General features: G+C 42.5%; 1 protein-coding gene across 1 annotated transcript in view; it reads right to left on the reverse strand.

Annotated features, from left to right (window-relative positions):
* BRS3 (bombesin receptor subtype 3) overlaps positions 1–25,449 on the reverse strand; it is a 113,734-nt gene that overhangs the window by 32,491 nt on the left and 55,794 nt on the right. Inside the window, exon 2 of the mRNA XM_086966765.1 lies at positions 3,618–3,969. Coding sequence (XP_086822891.1) covers positions 3,618–3,969 — 352 coding nt within the window. The remainder of the gene's footprint in view (positions 1–3,617; positions 3,970–25,449) is intronic.

Below are 25,449 nucleotides of genomic sequence, written 5' to 3' on the forward strand. Positions count from 1 at the left end.
GGCACTCCACGGTCCACCTTTAATAGGTACAATGCCTGTCCTTTGACGGCCCCTACTTCGTTAGGCTGTCTGAGGAAGTATTGCAACAGGGTCTCCATCCACAGAATATTTCTGGTCTGCTCATCTCTAAATGAGGTGGGCAGACCAAAGGTTTAGTGAGCAGGGTACTCTGTTGCATTTGCCTTGGTGTACCTGTTCGCCAAACTCTAAATTTGGCCTTTAATAGTGATCACTTATTTGTACCATAACAGTTGTATTACATTGTAATTTGGTTATTTGCAAAGAGGTATTCCTAATATTTAATAAAGCTGAACTGAACTAAGTACTGCAGGCACTGTGCCTTCTCCCACAATGAAACTTGAAGTGGATGAGAGACTGATCCTCATATCCAATGCTTTCAATTAAATGTGGAAGAGAGCCCCAAAGTGACTTTTGACAAATTAGAAAGGTGACCCAGGAGTGCTTGAAGAATGGAAAGAACATATTATTTTTTTGGAGTGACTGAAAGCAAGTATACCCAGCAAATGGAAAAAGAGTATGTTTTTGGTGTAGTATCGTGTGATCATAATGTTTCATAATAGATGCCTTTCCTTGAGAGAGATGCAATGATGCTCTCTCAATAGCGTAGGCCAATCCCTAAGATAAATCTCATAGTGGAAAGGCTGTAGAGTGCTCCTGGTGATTACTTTTGACATGTGGGTTTGGTAATTTCTTAGAGGGATAGATTGTTGGCAGTTATTTGCAGTGACAGTGTGTTGTGGCTCATTGATTTGAGTAGGACATGATGTCGCGTTCTAATCTAGGACCCCGATCAATACTGTGACCTTATGCCCCTATACAGCTATAATCCATTTATTCCCCTATAATGGCATAAACGATCAAGAGTGATATTTCAGAAACTCGTCTCTGGCCTAACACGATCAGAGCCACATTTCAGAATCTCTTCCTCTGCAGCTTCCTCTGAAGCTCATTAGAGCAAATGACACAGCAGAAGCCACTATCTAAGATTCCTAGATTACACTCCGAGTTCTTCAGCAAGATAAAAACTCAGCAACCTGGGAAAGCCCCGCTTGCTATGTTTTGATTAGTAATAGAACTCTAATGAGCACTGAGAGACAATCACTTCCTAGTGACATCTTTATTGACTTCTTATGTCCAAAAACTTACGTCAAACAAGGCACCTTTCAGGTATAAATATTACCAACCTTGCCATAAGCAAACGCTGCCTCAATGACATCGATGATAGCGATGGTGTGGTGAACATAGGAGCAGAACAGCTGTCCCCTGCAGAGCCCAGCAGATACAAGCTGCCCACGGACGCTGCCCCTCCTCCTCCTCGACGCGCTGAGAGAGACGCTATCTTTCCTCCTGCCGAGAAAATCCAGCTCCGGCGTTTCCAGCCTACTCTTGCGAGTGACTGGGATATCGAGTCCTGGAAGGAGATACAAGACCTCCAACATTCTTTTCCAGAGGTATGGTGTTGACTAAACCCTTAGAGAGAATTCTTGAAGCAAACCTTGGCAAAACCAACTTAACTAAAACTGCTACTTACTTACTCCCTCCCAAGTATTAGGCTTAGGTCAGGTACACTGGGGTAGGCGTAGTTAGAAGCACCAGTTGAGTACGTTAGTCAAATGTATATATGAATGTATATATTTTATTCATTTTAACCATTGTATGGCTAAGAAACCATATCAATGCTTTTACAGTACTATTTCGCAATCCTCATTTTACTGTACGCACTTTTTATAATAACTAGTCTTGCAATTGTGGCAATTCATTTCTCTTGCACGAGAAGAAAGACTGTTCAATAAATAATACCTTTTTATTGAAAACGCCCGTCTCTCTATTCTCTGCATCTTGGTGAAAGTAATCTGCACAACTGACTGAGTAAAATAACTGTCTATTGTTTCACACGACTCTAGAGATTGACTCTTATTCTAAGGAGCAAAGTTGTCATGTTTATGCGGTTATTGGAAAACTGAATCCCTTCTTGTCTGTACCAGGGAAGCTGATCACTTCCTATTCAGTCAAGAAAGTTTCCAGTGACCTCTGAGCTAGTTGGTAACAAACCCAATTAAGTTTAGCATAGTCAGTGGAGACCTGGAAGATCCGCACTTCTACGTCCATACTACTGTTTATGTTATTCCAATGCGCAGGGCCTATTGGGAAAATAGGAACTACACTACAATGAAGCTCACTTAGCTTATGTTCTGTGCAAATGATGTTCAGGTGCTTTGCCTGACAGTCTGATGAATGTTCCTATACAAGTCACCCCTTCGTAGACAAGAACTAGACCAACAGTTGTTTGATTCTGACATTACCATAAGAATATCATACATTACCACCTCACAAACCTATTCCATGATAATGTAAGTGAAGGACAATATGATGCTGGACATGCATCCTCCACTATGGGTACCCACATGGTTAGGAAAATTGTAATCTGGTGCTTCTATACCGTGGGAAGGATACCTGGATCATGGAGCTGTAAAACTATTGTTAAACATACACATTAAATGTGTTTATTAACACAGATCAGAAATAGTTAGGTAAATGGGTCCAAAATAGTCTAAATAATACTGTTTCAATATTTGTCCCATTATCATCTGACACTTGCTTAAAAACACCATTGGTAAATTGAAGGATAGAGCATTTCTGGGTTAGATAACATGCACTGTATCAGCGACCTTACAGTGTTGCACTGGTGACTGAGCTATTTTACACTAAATGTAGCAATAAGTAATCAGTGCAAAATTTCATTTTAGGAAGTAAAAGTGTCGTCTTGCACTGATAGATTCGTTTAAATGTAATTTTGCACTGGTCGATCAGTGTAAGTGCTGTTTTGAGATAAAACAGGTGTCTGGTTGTCCTGCTGTTCAAGTGCAGAGAATTATTTCTAGGCAAAAAAAAAATCGAAGTTGACACCAGGCATGGAAGTTATCTTCCTAGAGCATAAATTGTTACTGTGGTCAGAGAAATGTCTGATAGAACTTAGCTTCCACTTGTGCCATACCAATATTAATAGAACATGATATACATAGAACATAGGGCTTAGACAGAACTGCCTTACTGCACCATGATGCTTCTATACCTCTCTCACTCAACCATTTTCACCCAGTCACAAAACCAGCCACTCCTCAGAGAATTCGTCCCTGTTGTTGGTTTATCTCAAAGAGAAGATGGCACAGTGTTAGACTTTTCCCCAGGTTATCAAATTTACACATAAACAAAATTATATACTGCATGTATTTTTTTTAGAAATGTGATAAGATTGTGTATCAGGCTTGATGAATTATGATTGGTACAAAAGGGGGTGGTGATGGATGGAGCATCTGAATAAATCAAACACTCACACCCAGTCAAAAGATCTGGGTTTAATCCATCACCGTTCTTTAGCCCACTCTGCCACCCCAGTTCAGGCATGGCCATATGCAAATCAGTCTGACTCTGTGCCTCATGGGAACACTCCAGCCCGAACTGCCAAGCCATGTCTTCCATGGACCGGAAACAAGCTTCCGACTATAGTCCACGAAAAATAATTAACTTAAAAAGACTCAGAACATCATTAGAGGTTTAAAACTGAAAAGTACTTGTAAAATGCTGACATTACATACCTGTTTCCGAGCATGGCCATGCACTTCTGCCGGCATGTTGAATGTACTTCGGTATAGTGTTCTAGCGATCAGAAAATAATAAATGGAAATAATCGATAATGGTATGATATAGAATACCAAAAAGCACATGAGGGAATGGACCTCTTGTAGTATTTTTTCAGAAACTGGGTAAGGAGCACAGGCTTCAAAAGTAGTATTTTTATCTGGACTTATAAATATGTATATATCCGAAAACACCGCCTCTGGAACAGCAATTAACATAGAGATGATCCAAACGCAACCAGCTTTGGCACAAGTCTTCATTACTGCATCTGATGTCTGCAGCTCTAGTGGCTTCACAATCGCTCTGTATCTGCAATTAAAGTTCACAAGAAAAAATATTTAATTAAAACTGAGATTTTTTCTTTTTCTGAAATATATTAATTTTAAAATCATGTTATTTAAATCAAATTCTTTTTTGCATCTTATTTGGCGCATCAATGCTAAATCCAAGCAGATGAAGAGGCTTATATCTGTAGGACTAGCCATACACAACAACACTGAAATGAACAGCTGCTTATCATGAAACATTTCTGAGAAAAAACAGAGGATAAGGTGGGATCTCAGAGTCTCAGTAGAGGTCGATACCACACAAACCAGACATTTGTAATACATGCTTTGCTACACTACTTGCTCTTGAAATAAATACTGGATTTATTTCACAAAAATAAGTGGTTTTACAACTCATGTTTCACGAGTATGATGTTATACCTTTAAATTAATTTCATATATATTATTCCCTCTACTAATTAATCTCTAATAGTACTTAGATAATGACAGACCCAATCCACACTTCTGAGATTCACCTTAGCCCTTTCTGTGTCCTCTTTGAATTCGGGAAAAAAATAGCTTTCTAATTGTAATCAGAACTTTTGCTAGCTGAGTGCAAAAAAACAGGACTTGCAAAACCCATGCTTCACAGGGATGATGCCATACTCATAAATGAATCTTCATAATGACCAAGAAGACGCATGATCGTTCTGATTTACATTGCTAACAAACGAGGGACAAAGTGCTATCTTGCCTGCTTCTGGCCAAGTGGATTCTGTTTCAGTATTTTACCAACTCCTCGCGGCCCCCGCTTCGAGGGAGCCGCTCGAGGCCAACTTCACTGGGGAGTCCCTGATCACAAGAGGAGCTGCCCACAGACGCTTTTACCCCTGCGGGACTGCGAGGACCAGCGGGTGCTGCGCTGAAGACTCGCCGCAGCTGGTCCTCTTCCCGCCCCCCTCCCGCCTGAATGAATGAGCAGAGTGCTGGGGAGGTCAGTGCATTGCTAACAAACGAGGGACAAAGTGCTATCTTGCCTGCTTCTGGCCAAGTGGATTCTGTTTCAGCATTTTACCAACTCCTCGCGGCCCCCGCTTCGCGGGAGCCGCTCAAGGCCAACTTCACTGGAGAGTCCCTGATCACAAGAGGAGCTGCCCACGGACGCTTTTACCCCTGCGGGACTGCAAGGACCAGCGGGTGCTGCGCTGAAGACTCGCCGCAGCTGGTCCTCTTCCCGCCCTCCTCCCGCCTGAATTAATGAGCAGAGTGCTGGGGAGGTCAGTGCATTGCTAACAAACGAGAGACAAAGTGCTATCTTGCCTGCTTCTGGCCAAGTGGATTCTGTTTCAGCATTTTACCAACTCCTCGCGGGCGCCGCTCGAGGCCAACTTCACTGGGGAGTCCCTGATCACAAGAGGAACTGCCCACGGACGTTTTTACCCCTGCGGGACTGCGAGGACCAGCGGGCGCTGCGCTGAAGACTCGCCGCAGCTGGTCCTCTTCCCGGCCACCTCCCGCTATATCCAGATAGCGTCTGACGCGCACGCGGGACGTGCGCGGGGCAAAGCGCGGAGCGAAGCCCGGGCACAGGGCGGGCCGTTTGAGGCCGTTCGAGGACCGGAGAGACCGGGCCCGGGCCACCCCTCCTGGCCGGACCTACACCCTCGTTCTACTTCCCACGGACCTGGCCCATTAAGACTTTGTGATGAGCACCAGGGAAACAAGAAGTAAATCCGCACAGGCCGGAGCTGGAGTTCCCAAAGGTACTATTGACAACTATTTTGTTAAAGCTGGCTCATTGTTGATAGATGAAATCTCCGTTCTTGAAAGACGTATTTCCCAAGAAATTGACTGGGTGAGGAGATCATCAATGGGGCCAATGGCTCTAGCAAAGACCCCTGAAGGAAGGCCAGAACCTCACAGTACCACCCAGAAGGGCTCAGAGATAAACCAGTCAGCCACCAACCCAGATCTCACTATGGAGGGTTTAAATGACCTTGAGGATATGAGCCTCATGAACTTACCAACGATTCAAACAACATCTGTCCCCCTCCCAACCCCTAGTAGAGATCCGGCTACTCCCTGCACCAGCGAGAAACCCCCTGGTTCACAGAGAGGAGTAAGGGAGGGAGCTATTCAAAAAAAGAAGAAAGGGGGGAAAACCAAAGGTGGTAGCAAGTTAAAAGCATCTGAGCTTAAGCCTGTGAGTGATGCTGCTAGCTCTGGCAGTAACACTCTGGGGCAACCACCTATTAATATCATGGATACCCAAACAACTGCTACTCTACCTGCAGATACCCCCTTCTACCCTACTAATACTTCCATAGACCTCACGAACGAGGACATTACTCTTGCAGATATAGGCTCACTGATTAGGTCACTCCTAAGCCCCTTGGAAGCCCGGCTGATAAAGATCGAAGCAAGGCTGGTCAATATAGAAAAATCAACAGTCCAGCTGGCAGACAGTCTTAAGTCAGAAACCAAGGGTACCAAAGGAGGGTCAGATAGTATGCCTAAAAAGAGCACAGATCATATAACTCCAACGAATAAAACTGGTATATCCACTTCCCAAAACATTAAACCTAAACCCAATCATAATAAGATCATCCAAACCCCTGCCACTGTAAATAAAACCATACCGCCTATACAAACCCAATCATCCACACAAATTCAGGCATCCATACCTACACCATCAATTACATCCATCAAACCCACAGATAAACCCGATCCTCCAGACAAAGCCAAGAGCGTTACGAGGCCCCCTGATAACATTCAGATTAATTCTCGGAAAATCAAACCCGTAAACTTACCACCTGAGGCGTCCCCCTATACAGTGATCTTGGTGGGTGTGCCTGAACTATATCCCAATTCCATTGAGACGACAGCCTCTCTCATGAACAAAGTTATCAATTGACTGTCCATATACAGACCCCTCCCGCAAGGAACAACTGTAGATGTACTCATGGTGAGACGCGTCGCCTGGGTGGGCAACCTGAGAAAGACAACTAGGGGTGATTGCATTGTGGTCAGTTTTAGGGAACCAAGGACAGCCTCGTACATTTGTAGTTGGGCCCCCGACGATCAAGGGAACCTAATCCAGGCTCTCCCTCTCTCATCCTTCTACCCATCAAGTATCTATCTATCAGAAGATCCAAGATGGGGCACCATCAGGAGTTATTGGGAGAGTGGGAGAGCAATAGTGCAGGAAGGAGGGAGCCTTACTACCATAGGAACATGCTGCCTGAATATCCACCGTCATATGGAGAGGGGGAGGGTTGGGAGTACAGCACTAGGAGGAGGGGGGGATGGGGCGGTAGACCGAGAGGAGTCCCTGGCCCACATAGAATGCACCATCCAGTCTACCTTCCAATTTCGAACAGGTATAGTAGCCTCGAAATGGTCGACTGACTGGTTGGCTGCAATGCCAGGGTGGCAGATCAGCTTGCTATAATATATCATAGTGAGGATAGATCCATCTCTGGGGAACAAACCCAGCTACAAACAGAATTGAAAACTGCTCCCGACATATTCAACCACTCCCAAGATCCCGCTAACCACACAGTTGTTGTAGGGGATAATATTACCAACCTAGAGGATGAACAGGGTGAACTGTCACAAAGTATAAATCCTAATCCCGACCCCACAGAGAACAACCTTTCTAACACCGAACCACCACCTCCAAGACCTGCTGCGCTTAACATAATTTCATGGAACGTAACTTGCTTGGGAAACAAAATAGAATGCCCAGAGTGGCTGTCATTTATCAGCTCAAAACGCATTTGCCTCTTTCAGGAAACCTGGGCAAGAGAGGAGTTCACATGCCCAGGTTTTGAAGTCTTTTTATAAAAAGCAAAATGGGGGGGAAGGGGATGTCCGTCAGGAGGGTTGGCAACATTGATTGCCTCCCACCTGGGTTGTAAGGCTAGGTGTTTAGCCAAGGATTCTGAGGATATATTACCCGTCCAGCTAGAATGGCCAAACTTGGCCAAAATTTTGGTCATAAATGTCTACTCGGGACCCGTGGCTACATCAGGTGAATCAAAAACGATTGAAGATCTCTCAGCTTTTCTGACTGATATCCCTAGGGACCTCCCATATATGGTAGCAGGAGACCTCAATTCCCACTATTAGCCACTCCCTGGCCTGCTTGATGGACCTTCCCTAGAGGAGGATGCCAGTTGGCTGATACCAGACACAGTGGCTCCCCCACCAAGAGCCTGGACACCCCTTGCATTACAGATAACTGCACTGACCCTTAACCACGGTCTAAGAGCATGTAATGGGCGCACAAAATCAGACAACCCAAGTAAATGCACTTTTAACAAACCAGGTAGTGAATCCAGACTCGACTATGTTTTAGTTCAATTATCATGCTGGTCACGTATAATTGATTTTAGGGTATTGAGTAGAGAGGACAGTGACCATAACGCCCTCGAACTCGATTATGCTATTTCTGGCATCGAGGATATGGGTCTGAATAATGAAAATGCAACCACTGGGTTACTCTTAGAGAACAATAGGAGGAGAGTGAGGTGGGGGAAGCTGGCCACTAACGACGTAAAGCTACCCAGGCTCTACGCCAGAATTACTCCAGTGCTTGAAAAGGCATTTGGTCTTGCCGACAAATTAGATGATCGAGCGAACATAGAACTATTGGGGCAAACCCACAAAGAACTATTAAATACACTAGAGCTAGACCTATTTTCTAAAGCACCAGCTAAAGTCAATGGGTTAAACAAAAAAATCCTGGTATAATGCCACAACCCGGGATTCAAAACGAGAACTCCTATCTGCAATAAAGGCGCGTGAATGCCACAAGATAATACAAGGGAAAAGACGGCCTATAGGATATTGCAGGCAAATGCTAAGGCCGAATGGGATCAAAAACACTGGGAAGACCTCTCCAGGGCATTAGCCAATAAAGACTCACGTAAATTCTGGCGATTGGTTAACCATGGGACAGAAGATCTCCCCTCGGCTATTGAACCTAATATTGCCCCTGGCACATGACAGGAGCACTATCAATCCCTATACGCAATGGAGGATGCGTCTCAAAGCAATACTAATTGCATTATTCTGAGTAGTCAGGAGGGTGAACCTTTCACGGAAAAAGAAGTCCGTGCTGCAATTGCGGGGCCGGCAGGAGGAAAAGCACGATGGCTGGATGGGGTCCCGGGAGATCTCTTCAAGCAGGAACCAGAGATATGGGCACCGTATCGGCTGCTGATATTTAATGCGGTTCTTAGGGGAATGGAGGTTCCCGATACTTGGCTGGGCGCAGAAGTGGTCCCAATATTTAAAAAGGGATCCCCTCTGCTCCCAGCCAACTACCACCCCATAAGCCTCATAGATGTCTCACAGAAGCTTTTTGGTAGATTAATATTGGATCGCTTGCAGAACTGGCTGGAGGAAACGGACACTCTCAGCCCGTATCAGGCAGGATTCAGGCGGGGTGTCTCCACAATTGACCAAATATTTAGATTAAATCTTATATATTGGAGGACGGCACTCATCGAGGGCGGCACTATGTACAAGGTCTTTGTGGACCCACGTGCCGCCTTCGATTTAGTGCCAAGAGCAAAATTGTGGGAGGTAATAGCAGAACTAGGCGTCCCGAAAGACATCCTTGCAATCTTGATCAAATTACATCATAACAACTTCGCAAGGGTCAGATGTGGGAGAAGTGGGAAACTTACTGACAGATTCCCCGTTCGCAGAGGGGTGAGGCAGGGTTGTGTGCTCGCACCTACCCTGTTCTGCCTCTTTGTGAACAGGGTAATCGCACACCTGACCGGGATTGCCAACAATGATGCCCCAAAACTGAATGGTAGCAGGGTGCCGGCTATTATGTTCGCGGACGACACCCTGCTGCTATCTAAAACTCTGATGGGCGTACAGAGATTGCTAGATGGCTTCCTAGATTTCTGCACAGAAAGGGGCCTCGAAATTAACCCCCAAAAAAACAAATTTATGATCCTAAATCCCAAGTTCACAAAGCGTCCAAATCCCCTACTTGGTTCAGTACGTTTGGAAAGGGTTCATACCATTGAGTATTTGGGGATAACCCTAAACCAAAACCTGACGTGGGGGGCTCACCAGATTAAAGCTAATATGAAGCTGGCCCAAAAGGTGGGGGGCATTATGAGAATAGCGTCCAAGTCAACTTTCCGCCCCCTGACCTCCGCTATCCAAATTTACAAAACACAGGCGCGGGTTGGTGTAATCTACGGGGGAGAGATGTGGGGTTATACCTCATCCTCTAACCTGCAGGTGACGGAAAATAAATTCATAAGGCAGCTGACTGCCCTCCCACCTAGTACTCCACTCCTCCCTCTGAGACTGAACTTGGCTTTGAGGCCCATCACAGAAGAATTAGGGCTCAAACCCCTAACATTCTGGCGTCGCATTTGGAGCAGCCAAGACCTCATCTCCTATCGAGCTGAGCTGCAGGAATTTTTAACATTACCCAACGCCACCAAGATTCCTTGGTTAAATTACATCAAGACAACATGCGAGACCCTTGGAATACCAGAACTGTGGTCACACCCAGAAAGCACGAGTACCAGGATCCCAAGGAAAGCGCTCTCCAGAGCATACTATGAAAAAATGCTTACCCGAGTCCTGGCCAGTACGCGAGAGGGTTCTCTGACACATCGTTTCACTGTACTTAAAGACTCATATAACTTTGAAAGTGTCTTGGATGGAATGGCTTCAGCTTTAACAAAGAAACTATTCCTGCAATGGCGGTATGGGACTCTCCCTCTAAAAACTTTCACCAAAGCATGGGCGGGACAGTATTCTATTGAGATGTGCCCTGCTTGTGCCCATACTAAGGAGAAAGAAGTACATGTCATCTTCTTCTGTCAATCCTACCATAAAAGCAGACAACATTGGCTGGTCCCACTGCTCAAAAATCTGGGTTTTAGAACTTTCCTTCCTGCATTCAGAGTTTTAAAGACAGACTTATCCCCGCCAACGGTGTTCGCTCTGGCTAAATTTCTAACAGCAATGTGGCATGCCAGATCCCGGTACGCAAAGTTGGCAGGAGACTCCTGAAAATCCCTTGTTTTGATATATTGTTATTCTTGTTTTAACACCTTTTAAAAAAAAAATTCAATGATGTGTCTACTGTACATCTTTTATGATCAATCGATCGAAATAAAGATTTGAAATTTGATTTACTTCCCTCCACATAACTGATCTCTAATATTATGTAGATATTGATGGCCCTGATTGACATTTCTGCAATTCACCATTTCCGCATCCTGTTCGTATAAGCTAAACAAACCTAAACATTCAGTTGCAATCTGGATTCTTTGTTATCTGAACTTTGCAGATTGACTTCAAGAAACCTCTCGACTCTAAAGAAATCATGTTCTTCTTAGAATAGGAAAATGTGTCCTTACAAATACCATACATTCTGAATGACATAATTAAACACACTTTGAAACATGTTTTTCAATCAAAATATATTAAATTAAACAAGACATATGAACGTACTATCGGGTGACAATGATTTGTGGGAAAATACAGAATAACAAGCACTAAAGTACAAAGGGATATGATGTGCAAATGACTGTACTATATTTCAGTAGACAATACATGCATTAATATAAATACTGTTTTGATACTTTAACATAAATGTTTGTATTTGTCTATATCTTGTCTGCCTAGTCTACAATGTTGCTTATAAGAAGAAAGCCATATCGCTAACAGGCTGCTGGAAAAGTCGTGAAGACCCCTTCTAAAGGAAGGGGAAGCACTGGTAGCTTAAGTGTGGGAAGGAGAGAGGAAGTGCACAGTGACATCTTACATAAATACATGTTTATTTAAAGAGTGGTGCTTCTGTTTGTTTCTAAATGAACAAACAGCTAATTACCATTAAAGGTTGTTAGATGACACTTGGAAAAAATATGATGCTTACAATTGTGAAATGAAATATGCACAACTTGCAAAATGTAATTTAAAAAGCCAGGGTCTTGAAATATTCGCAAGCGTTCAGCCTGAATGTTATTTTGCTAAAATAAACGTAACGACATTAAAATAGCAATGATTGAATAGATTGCAGAACACAAGAGAGTCAATCCAACCAGTTGGGAAATCATATTTGCTAGATATCTGATAAACAAAGTAACCCCAAACAATGTGTACAACAAGGCAGACACTTTGTTGACTGAACTTCAAAGGGATTAGATATTACTCATATTAGTTATATTAATGGTAGACTCTTTATTAATGCAAGCACTTCAGGGGAGTCCGGGGAGGTAATAGGCAGAGGGTGTGTCCTAAACTGAATGGAATAATGATACCTTTGCCCAGAAAAGGACTGATCGGTTCCTTGTCTTGGAATTATTTTTTGAAAAATAGGTTCCGCTGTGAAGGGTTAGTTTTTTTTACCGGAAGCTGAATTTTCACCTACACACACTTGTGTGGCATACGTAATTATCTAGTTTGACCCTAGCTGTGGAATTGTACCCTGCGAGATGGAGGCTGAGAACCCAGATAGTAAATAAAGGATGTCAAACTCACGATGAAAATCGAATTTATTTTGTTCCAAGGGTAGCTGAAGCCTGAAGCTGTTAAAATTGTGTCGTGAAAGGTATGGAAAGGCACATATATTTTACCTTCCTAACACATGATTAAAAACCAGTTGAATGGCACACGGATATGAATATAAAAATCGTTGAGTGTCGTAACTCAAGGTGTCAACATGTTTTTGCTCTCACAACATCACCACAGAGAGCCATGGCATTCATCAGAGCAAAGTTGTCTGTGAACCACAACATTGGCAAAACTACAGACAGTCCCAAGTAAGGATGAGATAGCATGAAATATGAAAGGAAAAGGGTCACATGCAACCTGATTCGGCAATAGTGAAAGTGGACCCTTCCTGGATGTATTCATCTCAGGGTTAGAGAACCGCGCCCCTAAGGTCCAGGGGGTGCAACACTCACAGTTGGCTTGTAAGGTGTGAGATTCACACAAATATGTTGTCTCAGCTTGGAGACAATTTTAATTGTGAGTTATCTGATTGCTTAAACCCTAAAACATATATTGACTCGGCTATTTATTACAGATAGTAGTCTTACACACACGCCTTCTTTTTTCATATTTTGTTTGGGTGCCCAACTCATTTTTATGCCTATAACGTGAATAATTATCAATTAACAGAGCAACCACAAGCAACTTGCACAACATGGCAGACACTTCGCTGATTGAGCTTCAAAAGAACTAGACATCACTTATTACTTAAGTGATGTTATTGGTAGACTATTAATTACATCTTTGTTGGCAGTACATAGCTGTTATAAATTACAGCTCACTATTAGGTAAGGAGGAATAAAGATTCCTTTGGATTCACAGAACATACCTTCTACCATCAATTTTTCATTTATTAATACGTTTTAAGGTTGCATACAGTACTTTGTAATAATTTCAGCCTCACAATGGTTGTTAGCTTTATTATGAAGTTTAATGGAACCACAATGATAATGAAGATTTTTGCAAATATACCAATAAAATAATGGAGTGCTATTAGACATGATAGTGTTAGTTGGAATATATGACCAAAATAGTCACAATGTTTCTGGGATGGTACAACCATGAGTACAATTTCATATGAAGAATTCCCCATGGAGCACTTCTGGAATCTCTTTGAGCGTGTACCTGTGCTGTCAGCCTGTTAAGCCTGGGACTGTCTCATCTACCACTCTATAACATGTGCTGGAGGACTGCTATCCTTTGAGAAGGTCCTCAAGTCGCCCACTTAGGAGTAAGAAGTAGGATTCACTACTATTGGGCTACTACTTCTACTACTTTTGGGCCATACAGTGTAGATGGAGTTCTAATTGGCAGGGGGCCTCTACTCTTCTCAGGGTTTACAGTTTGTCACTGGATCACCTGTGTAGGTGCATTTGGATGGTTCATCTGACCTTCCTTGCCTCCTCTCAAATCCACCATTTGGGCTTTTATTATAAACCCATTAAATGGCCTAGATTTTAACTCTGGAGTTGCAGGTACTGTGGGTGCTGATAACGCAAGGGGTGGGGAAAATCTAGCCTATTACAAGTTTGGTCATTAGAGTTCACAGAGAAATTAGGTATTGCCAGGGGAATACGTTTTTTAGGATCCAATTTGACTGGTCAGTCTTCATTATGAACCAGACTGAAACCCGGGAATAAAAGCAGAAATCTCAGTGTGAGAGTTAAGACATCTGCAGTTTTCCTGCTGATCAGAATTAAGAGGCAACTCGTAATAAGGGCCTTGGAGTGCAAAATGTAAATCACGACTAGAGCAGTCTAGTATCTGGTCCCCATCCCAGCTGTTTCCTTCCCCCAAGTGAAAGGGAAAGCAATGTTTCACTCACCTGCATGGGGAATGCCACAATACAATTGGAGGAAGTCCCCAGTCTAAGGCAGCAGCAGAGGATCTCCTCTGACATACATGGAATTACATATACAAGCTGCACGTAGTATACATAATGTAGGCTTCTGAAGGAATTCTTTCTTTCATTGTATAGCAATTACTAAGGGTCTGATTTAGATCTCGCCGGACGGGTTTCTCCATCACAATGGTGATGGATACCCCATCCGTCGAAATATAAATCCCATAGGATATAATGGGATTTATATTTCAGTCGCCGGGATATCCGTTACCGTTGTGTCTGAGTTACCCATCTCCCGAGATCTAAATCAGGCCTTAAGTTCCTGAAAACATTTAAGGCAATCGCCTCTGAGGCAGACTTTTGGGACAGAAATGGCCCCCTGCATGGCTTTGTACATTGTGCACCCGTTGCCTGAGATCCCACAGCAAGTCCCTGGTTAATTTTGATGTTTTACCTCATTGCACTAGACTACAATGCATGTACAGCGACGGCCCATTCTGACACAGAAAGCAACAATGATTTGGGCTCTGCGAGCTGAAGTGCCATACCATATGCACTCCTCCCCCTTTACTGCATATGACTAATGTCAGCTCATAGGCTGGGGTGGCTGACAGTGGAGGCAGTGACTGACTGTGGATGCAGGACAGCCATTTTTACCAGTTGCCTATGTAGGGATTGTCTACCGGTCTGCCTGTTTCACCTGGTCCTTGATTCCATTTGCAAAATTGATGTTGCATACATTTTTAACTCATTTATATCTGTAGTAGGATCAATGAGGAGCATTAATTCCAGAGCTGGCTGTGACAGCACAGATTTAATTTGAATCGCGTACATAATACCTAAGATGATGGTTTGGCACGGCACGGTAGACAGCAATATGAACTCCAGTACTTCTCCAAAGCCCATCAGAAGTCAGCGCAACAGGTTGTGTGGTGAGGCCTTGTAACCTTGGATCCCCTGCAGCAAGCCTTAAAACCAGTGCTTTAAATTAGCTGGTACTCACTGGTACTGAATCCCTGCACTTTTTAATGTTCTCCTTTTGAGTACCAGCACTTTTTCTAGAACAAAGAGAGTACTGGTACTCATGGGTGCCTGAATTTGACCCAAGCAGCACTCCTCTCACCAATCAACTGATACCTAGGCAGAACCTTTAACATGCACAGCACAGATGTAATCACAGCTGCTTTTGACACCAGGACACAGCGTGAGCTACTCTGGAAGTCATCAAAGAAGGGGTGTGGCTGCAGGGTGTTTAGCTTATCCTTTGCTCTTTCACAGCGAGGACGGAGAGGGGGGCTGTACAATATAAAGGGCAAATCTGTGGGGCCTTTGACAGAACAAAATAATATTTTACTATTACTTTCACGATCTCTAACCACTTATTTGCCTATTTGCATATGTAAATAATAAGGGATTTTGTTATCAAACTCCCTGGTCTCTATTTTATCGACCTTGGACGGATGCGATGGTACACCACCTGGGCTTACATACCTCTGTGTTTTTAACAAAAGCCACTAAATGTGTTGCATGGCTAGGTATGTATGAGTTATTCGCTCTCATGGTTCCAATGTATTGCACACTGTGATCGACTACCAACAGTAGGAAAACAGACATTTTTCATTTATTTTGCACTCCCAGGTGGTCCTCTGTACAAAGTGTTTTGGTATAAGCACAGAAAACATATTTAATTTGTAATAAGCCCCGTCTCCTGACCTTGACTTCATGTCATTGGTCATATTTCGTTTCAAAAAGACCATTTTGCCATTTGTATCATGACTTGAAGGCCTGTTCCTTTTCATTTTAATATTTATTTAATCGACAATTGCAAATGTAAGAATACATTTGACATTTAGTACAGTAAATATATGAGACATAATACACATTATTCGCTGAACTAACACAAGTGGGCTCATAAACATTATTGTAAATTATTAGCTGGATTTAAACAGGTGGGATCTTGGTATGTGCAAGATCCCACGTGTGTGAATTCAGCTAATAATTTACAATAATCAGATCAGCCCAGTAGATTATTTATTCTTTCTGATATCACATCTGCAGCGTTTACTCCGTCTGCAACTCATTTTCAACCACATAAAGTCGAATGCTGAGCCACCAACAGCAATACTGACTGTGTCTCTGTGTCAGCATTTCTCATCCACTGGTAGTGAGAGAGGGCAAAATATAATATGCTGCTCACTAAAGTTTTTTTTTATTTATTTTTTTTTTATTTTATTGTTAACACAACGAACTCCGAGTACACAGCTTCAGGCCTACAACCTCATGGGCCGGCCGCGTATTATACCTATGTCAGATGAATAATGATCACTTCGGTACACATCCCATCAGCCGACAACCCGGGGGTCCGGCGGCGAGTTCGTCATAGCAACTAATCGGTTCGCCGTCGCCACCGCCAACAGCACTGGGCGAGAGCTTCTTGCCCCAATACTTATTGCAACTACAAGTGCGACACCGCCCTTCCCCCCGTTATTCCGCAGCTAGGTATGTCCGGGGCTTAGCTAAACTCAAATAACTAACCCAACCCCCTCTACAGTCCCTCCCCCTTTCCCACCGCAACATTGTGAAGATCATTGTGTGCAACTATGGAGCGCACGCTTTAGTGCAGTCAGGCTCTGTGTTATAGCTGCTCACTAAAGTTATACAAAGTATGTCTCTTGGAAAGGAACTCTGGTTTCCAGGTTTGACAGAAACACACACTAGTGCCGAGAATCAAAAGAGTGCCCAATGAATTGCTTACTTTTTTGCAGCTGCGTATTCACTAATTGTGAGAAACAGGAAGATGAGGCCCTTCTCTTAAGTAAGTAAGCTCTGGGAATATTAAGTATCAATGCATTGGATAACTTTGAAAGATCTGTGTATATTCAAATCAAAGGTTCAACTCACCATAACATTTCACAGAGGAGCATTGCATCTGATGGAAAGCACAGCATGCAACATGTAAATCACAGATTTGTTTTTTATGTAGATAGCTCAGTTGACACTGTAATTGCTGCATAGAGCCTCCTGTTACCTGCAGGTCAAAAGTTAACATCCTTATAAAATAGCTTAGTGAATTGACAGCAAGGACCTGCATATTAACAACAAGGATTATATTTAGAACCTTATTGTATTTTCCTCAATCTTTCCTTATTTTAAGGTTGCTAAAAAAGGGTTACTTTGGGTAGTAATAAACACGTTTTAGTATGTGTTATCTAAACGGAAATCAGTGTGATAACTATTGGACAGATACATCGGACATTCTAACAACGCAAGTAGATTTCTTGCATAAAACCTTGGTAAGGTCAAAAGCCTATCGCTGCCCGTTGTTTCGCCTTTAGCACCACCCTTGTTCCCGTCCTAAACACTCCTTTTGGTGATACCTGCACTTACTTTTTTCCATTTAAAGCACTGCTTGAAACGAAGCAACTTGCTCACTGATTCTGTATTTGCTTGTAATCACAGGGACCCTCTCTCTCCCTGGATTGGAAGGAAGCCTTGAGATGCACAAAAACCATAGCTGTTTTCTGTAGTGTCAACAAAAGCTGGAGCACCTGTTACAGCATTGAGCTAGAAGACATCACAACAGTAATTCCCATTACATACCCTCAACAATGCTCACCGCTGTGATTTGGAGTGGGGTCTTCACTTGTTTGGGTGGGCAGTTGAGAGGAAGGTCCAAAACCCAAGCTTTGTACCCCATGAGAAGCATTAGTGAGCGCAGTGAGTGCTGTCCGCATTGAACTGTGCCTGCATAGCCCCATCTCCTTTGGGCTGGATGTTTGCTTTCACGCCCAACTGCACCATCAAGGACTGGCGAACGAGTCAGCAGGACTGCAGCACTGCTGCTTCCCAGGGACTGTGTAGAAGCATGAACCCTAGCAAGAGTGGTGCCTCCTCCTCACAGGCAAGGTCCAGCAGAAACACCAAATAAAACTGCTCGTATGATACAGTATGTAGGGCCAGCTTTAGAGCTGTGTGATAACCATTTTTGGCGCCCCATCCGCCATGACCACCTCCTCGGATTCCCTCACGACCACCCGGCAAAAGTGCCCCTCATCTCTCAAAAGGCCCTCTCTCACATACATTTCATTTGTTTAAAAGCACTGGTAAAGGCAGGCTTTACTAATAAGAAGGTATATTTAACCAAAGGTATATTTAACCAAGCAAACCCTTTTCAGCAATATTAGGAATAGATAATGAAAGACCGGGGAAAAAAGCCACAACATTCTAACCTATTTTATGCAGTTTGTATGCAGCTCTTTCATGAAATTTCGGAACAGTCACTGCTCTTTATTAGGGTTGCATCTTATGAAGTTTGGTAACAAAAGGATCTCTGTGACAAAAGCAGTACCCTCCAGGCTAGTCACATAAAATACAGATAAGTGATATACAGTACGCGTTCCTTGCAGCAGGCGTAATAACCCTCCGCGCCTGAGATGTTTTAAGGCATGGGCTAAGCAGGCAATTGCCCGGGGCCACCACCTTTCAAGGGGCCCACTGGTAATAAATTGGGAAAGTCCAATGAGGCTGGTGCTGTGATAAATAGTTATTGCCTGTTTTTACAAAAAAAAGGATTGACTGACATTCTCAGCCTTTGTACAGTTGGCTGGCCCACACAATCAGTAGGTAAAGGCTTCCTGGTCATTAACTGGAGAAGAAAACAAACCTACACAAACTTGGGCAAACACAGAGAGATCTTTCCCTGGATCCAGGGTGACCAGAGAAAACCAAAAGCCTAGAGGAAATGAGGCATTTCCTCCTACACTCTATAAGTTAAGATAGTGTCAGATTAACATATGTTACTTCCGGAAGCAATTTGAAAATAATACTAAAGAGAACGAAAAGAAAAACTGCAGCATCCTAAAAGAACTTAGAAGTCATCTACAATGGCGGCAAGATATGTATCATTCTGTCATTAAGTCACATCCGATATACAACGTCCAGCATGACTAGTCCACCAAATGTATGTATATTGTTTGCATGAAAACAAAATAGGGGCAATGGCCAAAGCCTGCTCTGTATCTATTGGTTTTGTGGGAAGGTGTTTCTGTATTATTTTTGGTAACACTGATGTCATTTGTCTTGCCAGTAACCTTTATATGAATTTTAAGTTAATTTGCGTCGGAGCCCACCGTTACACACTGTGTGACCTAGCCCTCAGCCACTTTTAAAAAAGCATTAGCAAAGCCAAAAGGTTAGTATTGGCAGGTTTGTGCGATGATTCATGTTTTTTACTACAAGGACGTGCCACAAAATGTAAAAGAAGAATATATGCAATACAAATTTTAAACTAACGACGATTAGCCTTTGTATATCATTTTAATATAACAGTACAGTTATTTCCTAGCAGGCAGGAGTACATGTACAGAAACCCTTATAGTTTGCCCGAAAATCACAGAAAAATATGACTCTTAACATAATAAAGAAAATATACGATTGACTCTGAATTATTATAACCTGAAGATATAGTTTAAACATTCACTATAAAGTGCACATCTTTTTAGGAGCATGTCCATATATGATCAGGAAAAGTGGGGTTCCTCGCAGTGCAAAAAGGGCCAAAGGTTAAATTACGCAGAGTCACTGCCCCATGATGCATGTTGTGGTGTGCAGAAGAAAAATATGCATGACAATTGCACAGATCAATGGATGAAGAGAGCAGACCTAAAATCCTACTGTTCATGTATGTATCTACGTATTTTTTATTTATGATTTTTAGGTCGAGCATTCAAGATCTCTTGTACATACTTTAGAATATACGTACATATGTATGTGTTTTGTGGGCTCTGGAGATCAGCCCTGGGACTTGTCTGCTTCCGCTTAGGGACTTTTTTCTGTTCAACTGCCTCTATTTAACTGTCTTGATAGAAAACGACCAGCAGAGGTCAGTAAAATACCAGAACTGCTTTCTGCTGAGGGACTTTCCTTTTTTTAAAATTTTTCTGGCAACTACCTTTATTTAATTTTCTTGATAGAAAACGACCAGCAGATGTCAGTAAAATACCAGAATCACTTAAGCATTCTCTAGATTCCAGTTCATAGAAATTGTCTTCCATGAGCACCCATAGACAATAATTTTTTTTTCAAATCTTGTATTTTCAGTGATATGACCACCAAAGGCCCTGATTTTATATTAAAAACAAATATTTATACTATACCATTTGCTGCTGAAAGGCAATATTTCTCTCCATGTGTTTCCATACCTGGTGTGTTCACTCAGTTTGGTGCTTACTTTCCCTCCATGTTGAAGAACATTAGATATTTCAGCACCGAGGCTAATGTGCTGCATAGCTAAATCCAAAGGCTAGACTGATTGCATTGCAAATGCTTGCAATGCATTTGAAGCTGTTTTGCTAGGCCTGTAACAAGATTAAAGAAGTTTCACTTTCGGTTGTGACTCTACCTCCTCCATTATTTGCTGTTGTTGCTTAATGGCAGCCGTGATATGGACTCTCTTATAAAACACATTGTGAATTAGATCTGGTTTCATTTTGACATCTGCTTCTTTTCTTGTAGCTGAACATCTAGTCCCAAGGGATGCCTGGACCTTACAATCACATTATTTCAGCTGGTTTGCTTTCTTTGGTATTTTCTTCTTGAACTTGGGTTTGTCTGACCCTATGTACATTATTTTAATGTATTGGTTTCATTTTGTTCATTTTTGCCTGGTCTGCCTCATGTTGATTGGGGGCTGGTGCCGTTCTCTCATTGGCTGTGAGGTGCCTTGGACAGCTGTTAAAAGTGACCACTCCACAGGTGTGGACAGCAGGCCCCCCTACAGCTTATCCATCTGGAATCGTCCATACCTAAATGCAGCCACTGGCTATCCATTCTGTTCTTAATGAGGCCTGCTAAAACTACATTTGCGAATTTCTGGTTTTACTGTTTTCCACCAGCTGCACTTTAAATCCCTAATCTATTTATTTTCTTCACATAGGAGACCTATACCATCTGGTGCCACATACACAACATGCCTCTGGGTTAAATACTACTCACCAGCTAGAGCTAAATAAGAACATTTATAAGACAACATTCTTATTAATGCCAAGTCTGTAGTAAAGAAGAGACACATATAGTGCACTTATTTTGGAATAACATTTAGAACTTTTGTTTATTACTGAAACATGGATTTTGGAAGAACTGTATCGCTCATTGATGTTGTCCCTCGGTGATTCAAAATATTGCCATGACTATACCAATTATAAAGGTGACAGGATACCAGTTATGTTTCATGAGTGTCTCTTGCTTACAATTAAGACATGTAATCAATTTGCTGGTGTAAAGTCAATGTAATCTGAAAGCAGCCATGATAAAACAGACCAGAGACTGTAAAATATGTGTAATTTGAGGGATGGTATTACCGTCAGGTGTCTAAGTAATAGGACTGCTGTCTGAGGTTTGAGACTGTAAGATCTATGTAGCATGTAGGCCAGATCTGCAGTCTGAGGTTCGGGTTTGTCCAATCTATTTTACCTGAGGGATAGCTCAGAGGCCAAGATTTAGCGAGATACCTTAGCCTACACAATCTACATGTGCAACTTTGGGGGTAGTTTTCCTATGTGAAGTCTGAGTCCATGTTTGTATTTGTGTTTTGTGAGACATTACTTTGCTGGCAAAAGCTTGAATGTTTATGATTTGAGAATTATGAACAAAGCTCAGTTTTCTAAAGTCAGAGTCTGTTACTTTGGTTCAGACCATCATTAGCTGAGCCTCAACTCGGTGTAGAGCACTTGGATGACTACAAAACGTCTACACAATCACAGGGTTCCTGAAAAGGCTGTAGTGTGCCCCCTATCTTAAGTGAAGTACTTTTTTTTAAAGTCCTAAACATCTTTCCTATTTTTAAGTTTACTGATGTTCAAGTCTGTCCCTTCTGTTTCATGATCTATGGTTGTAAGGTCTTGTAAGTTGATGGGCCTTTGAAATTGTTAGCTTTCTTTTTTACCTATGAATGAATACAGGGCATTGTGTCTTGTGGGTCTGAAATGTGTACCATTTATCAAGTTTAAATTGTCCAGTTCGGGGTCCCAAGAATTTTGTAGCCAGGGGTCCAGTATTTCCTTTGATGGATGCCTGTGATCTGGAACAAAATAGGCATAAATGAGCTGAAAATGGTCAATAAAGACAAAGTTGTTCCACGTAAGGGCCACAAAATATGTTTGCCCCAGGGTCCCCAAAATCTTCAAGAAGTGCCTGCTCTGTGCTACTTTATGGCGATTCAAAACCGGCACTAGACAAAACTTTGATCTCTCTCTTTCTCTCTAGCAGAAACATTAATCACAAGAGTTATCTTGACAATTTTAATGCTGCATGAAACCTGAATGCACATGGAGCTCTGCTGCAGGTGTTTTAAAATGTTAAATTATTGCTTAACACAGAGCCCCTTCCCTGACATCAGCACCCCTTCCCCAGGTCAGCACCCAGTGTAGCCACACTAGTCTCACTTCCCTAAAGCTGGCCCTGACAGTGTGCAACAGAGACCTTGTGGTTGGGATGCGACAGACATTGAGGCAATAATACCTTACTAGGTAGTCAGTCCTTCAGAGTGGGGCGTGTAACTGTGGAGCTGAAGGAATGTCAAAGGAGTACACCGTAACAATCTCCCAGTGATCAAATTGACCTATTCCTCATTGACTGTATCAGTACGATATCCCTTACCTACATGCATCTGGGAAATGTATTTGCTGGTTCCCCCATGAATGATAACTCTGAAACTATAACTGTGGAAAATATTTTGCCCTGTACTTTTTATGTACTGTATGGAGTTGTGTGCTGTGATTAAAGTACCTTTTCTTTTATAAATTAAACACGCTGGATGGATAATACATTATTAACTGTTACTATAAGCTTATTTGAGTTTTGAGCCTTTACCCTACTCACCTTCCCTAAGTAAGCATTGGACTGCTTGACTCTGTTACGCTAAGTCTTGAGTGCTAGAGGGTTGTACTCGGTGCTCACTTTTGCATCCAATATTATTTGAGAATATGGCTGTTTAAAACACATGTGAATACATCGCATGCCATTACAACACAGCTGTTACAACGACCACGTTGCTAGAATGCATACCATTACATTGCAAGTCATTACAGCGACTTGCCGTAGGGGGCGCGCTGGACTTAGGAATAGTATTATTTACTGTTCCTACTCCAGTTTGCACAACAGCAGGGAAGGTGTTGGATTTGAAATACAAAACCAGTGCGCCCCCTACAGCAAGTCGTTGAAACTGCTTGAGATGTAATGGTATGCGTGGTAACAACACAGTCTTTGTAACAACCGCCTTGTAATGGTACTGTGTAGTGGAGATAGCGTTCTTATATGTTTCCCACTATTTTATCCCCGGAACTTTGACTGCCCTGTGAATCCCAGAGTGATTTACAATAAAACCACATGCTTGTTTGGTCTGAATTCCTCTTGTGATGCTCTTGGTTTTTGCCTGAATTCCAGGTGTAAGTCGGGAACGGCACAAGAGTAATCCACAACAAATTCTGTGTGAATAGGGCCCATGGATTACCTCTTACAATGCGCCAACTATTATTCAGTTCAAAAAGTCTTTATTTCGAATATCAATTCATAAAAGACAGTACATAAAAAACACCAAAATTTTATAAAACCATGATACCAATCATCATCTAAAAGTTTTCTTCATCTAAAAAGATATTAAACAATTTAATAAACAGTTTAATAAAGACTTCTAGTTATAATAACAGCCAACTTTATCAGAGTATAAAGTATATAAAAGCGAGCATTAAAAGACATTGGGGTTCCTAGTTCGAATGATCCATGCCCAGCCTAGATACTTGGCCACACCGACCACTACCATCTCAGATGTGTTAGTACGAAATATCCTCATGGCTTCTAAGAACCCTTTGATTTCAAGATTACTACATAGGGGTTTAAGCCATTTTAACCGTGGAACACGGTAGGCTGGGCATGCAAAGAAAAAATGACCCATGCTTTCCGAATGGTTGGGGCACCAAGGACAGGTATAATTTGAATTCACAGACCATTTCCCGGCAAAGGAATTGACTGGGAGTGACCCGACACGGAACTGGTGGTATAATTTCCGGTCGAGAATTTTAGTGATCACATCCCAGTAAGGTTTTAAGGAAGGGGTCAGTTTATGTACCAAAAAAAGTCCAGTTAAGTTAGTGGCGTCTGACTGGACCACTGCTAAATGCTTTACTGTGGCCCAGTATAGGTCCTTGAAATCCTGTTTAGAGGGAAAGGGGGAACCCCCCGGATTAGACCAAAGGTGGTTGAGTCCCATCTCTTCCAGCACAGATTTTACTTCCCTTAGCCAGGGGATTCGAGATGCGCCCCACAATGACTTAACTTTGTCCAGTTCCTTGGCAAATAGGCTAAGCTCTGGTGTGGTCCAGAGCCGTCACCACATGGCCACCAGACGAAAGCGGGCCAAATCATTGAAGGGTTTGCAGCCCAAATCTAGCAACAACGGTTTGGTGGGTGTAGATTGAGGGAGACCCACCAAATTTCGCAGGAATTTATTTTGTGCCTTAACAAGGAGAGACAAATCTTTATACCCTCACACAGCAGCGCCATATAATATGGCTGTATTAATTTTTGCTTCATAAATTTTTATCGCCGGGGCAATACGTTTGGTCAGGGACTTCTTTTGCTCCTGTAATAAGCAGCCCGAGAGGCGGACAAACTTAAGATATAAAGCCTCAATCTGGGGTTTCCAGCTAAAGCGGTAGTCCAGGGTCACACCCAAGTACGTCATTGTGTCCACTTGTTCAATCAGGGCACCATTCAAGGTGATAGAGCTTTTAATTGGGCTTTTATTGCTAAAAATCATAAATTTGGTTTTATCTGTGTTGATCTGCAGATCATTAACCCTGCAAAACATAGCGAACCTGTTGAGGGCTATTTGCAACCCCCCTCGTGTTTTAGAGGGAAGCAGGGTATCATCTGCAAAAATCAAGATCGGGTATTTAAACCCGCCCAAAGATGGTGCATCAGTCGGGGTATCAGAGAAGAATTTTACAACCTGATTGATAAACAAAAGAAATAAGGTGGGGCCAACACACATCCCTGTCGCACACCGCGTGTAACTGGAAAACTATCAGTCACCTGACCTTGTTTACCCCATCTTACTCTAGCGAAGTTTTCTTCATGGAGTCT

The sequence above is a fragment of the Lissotriton vulgaris genome, chromosome 4_1 (assembly GCF_964263255.1).
Source record: "Lissotriton vulgaris chromosome 4_1, aLisVul1.2, whole genome shotgun sequence".
Taxonomy (NCBI): Eukaryota; Metazoa; Chordata; class Amphibia; order Caudata; family Salamandridae; genus Lissotriton; species Lissotriton vulgaris.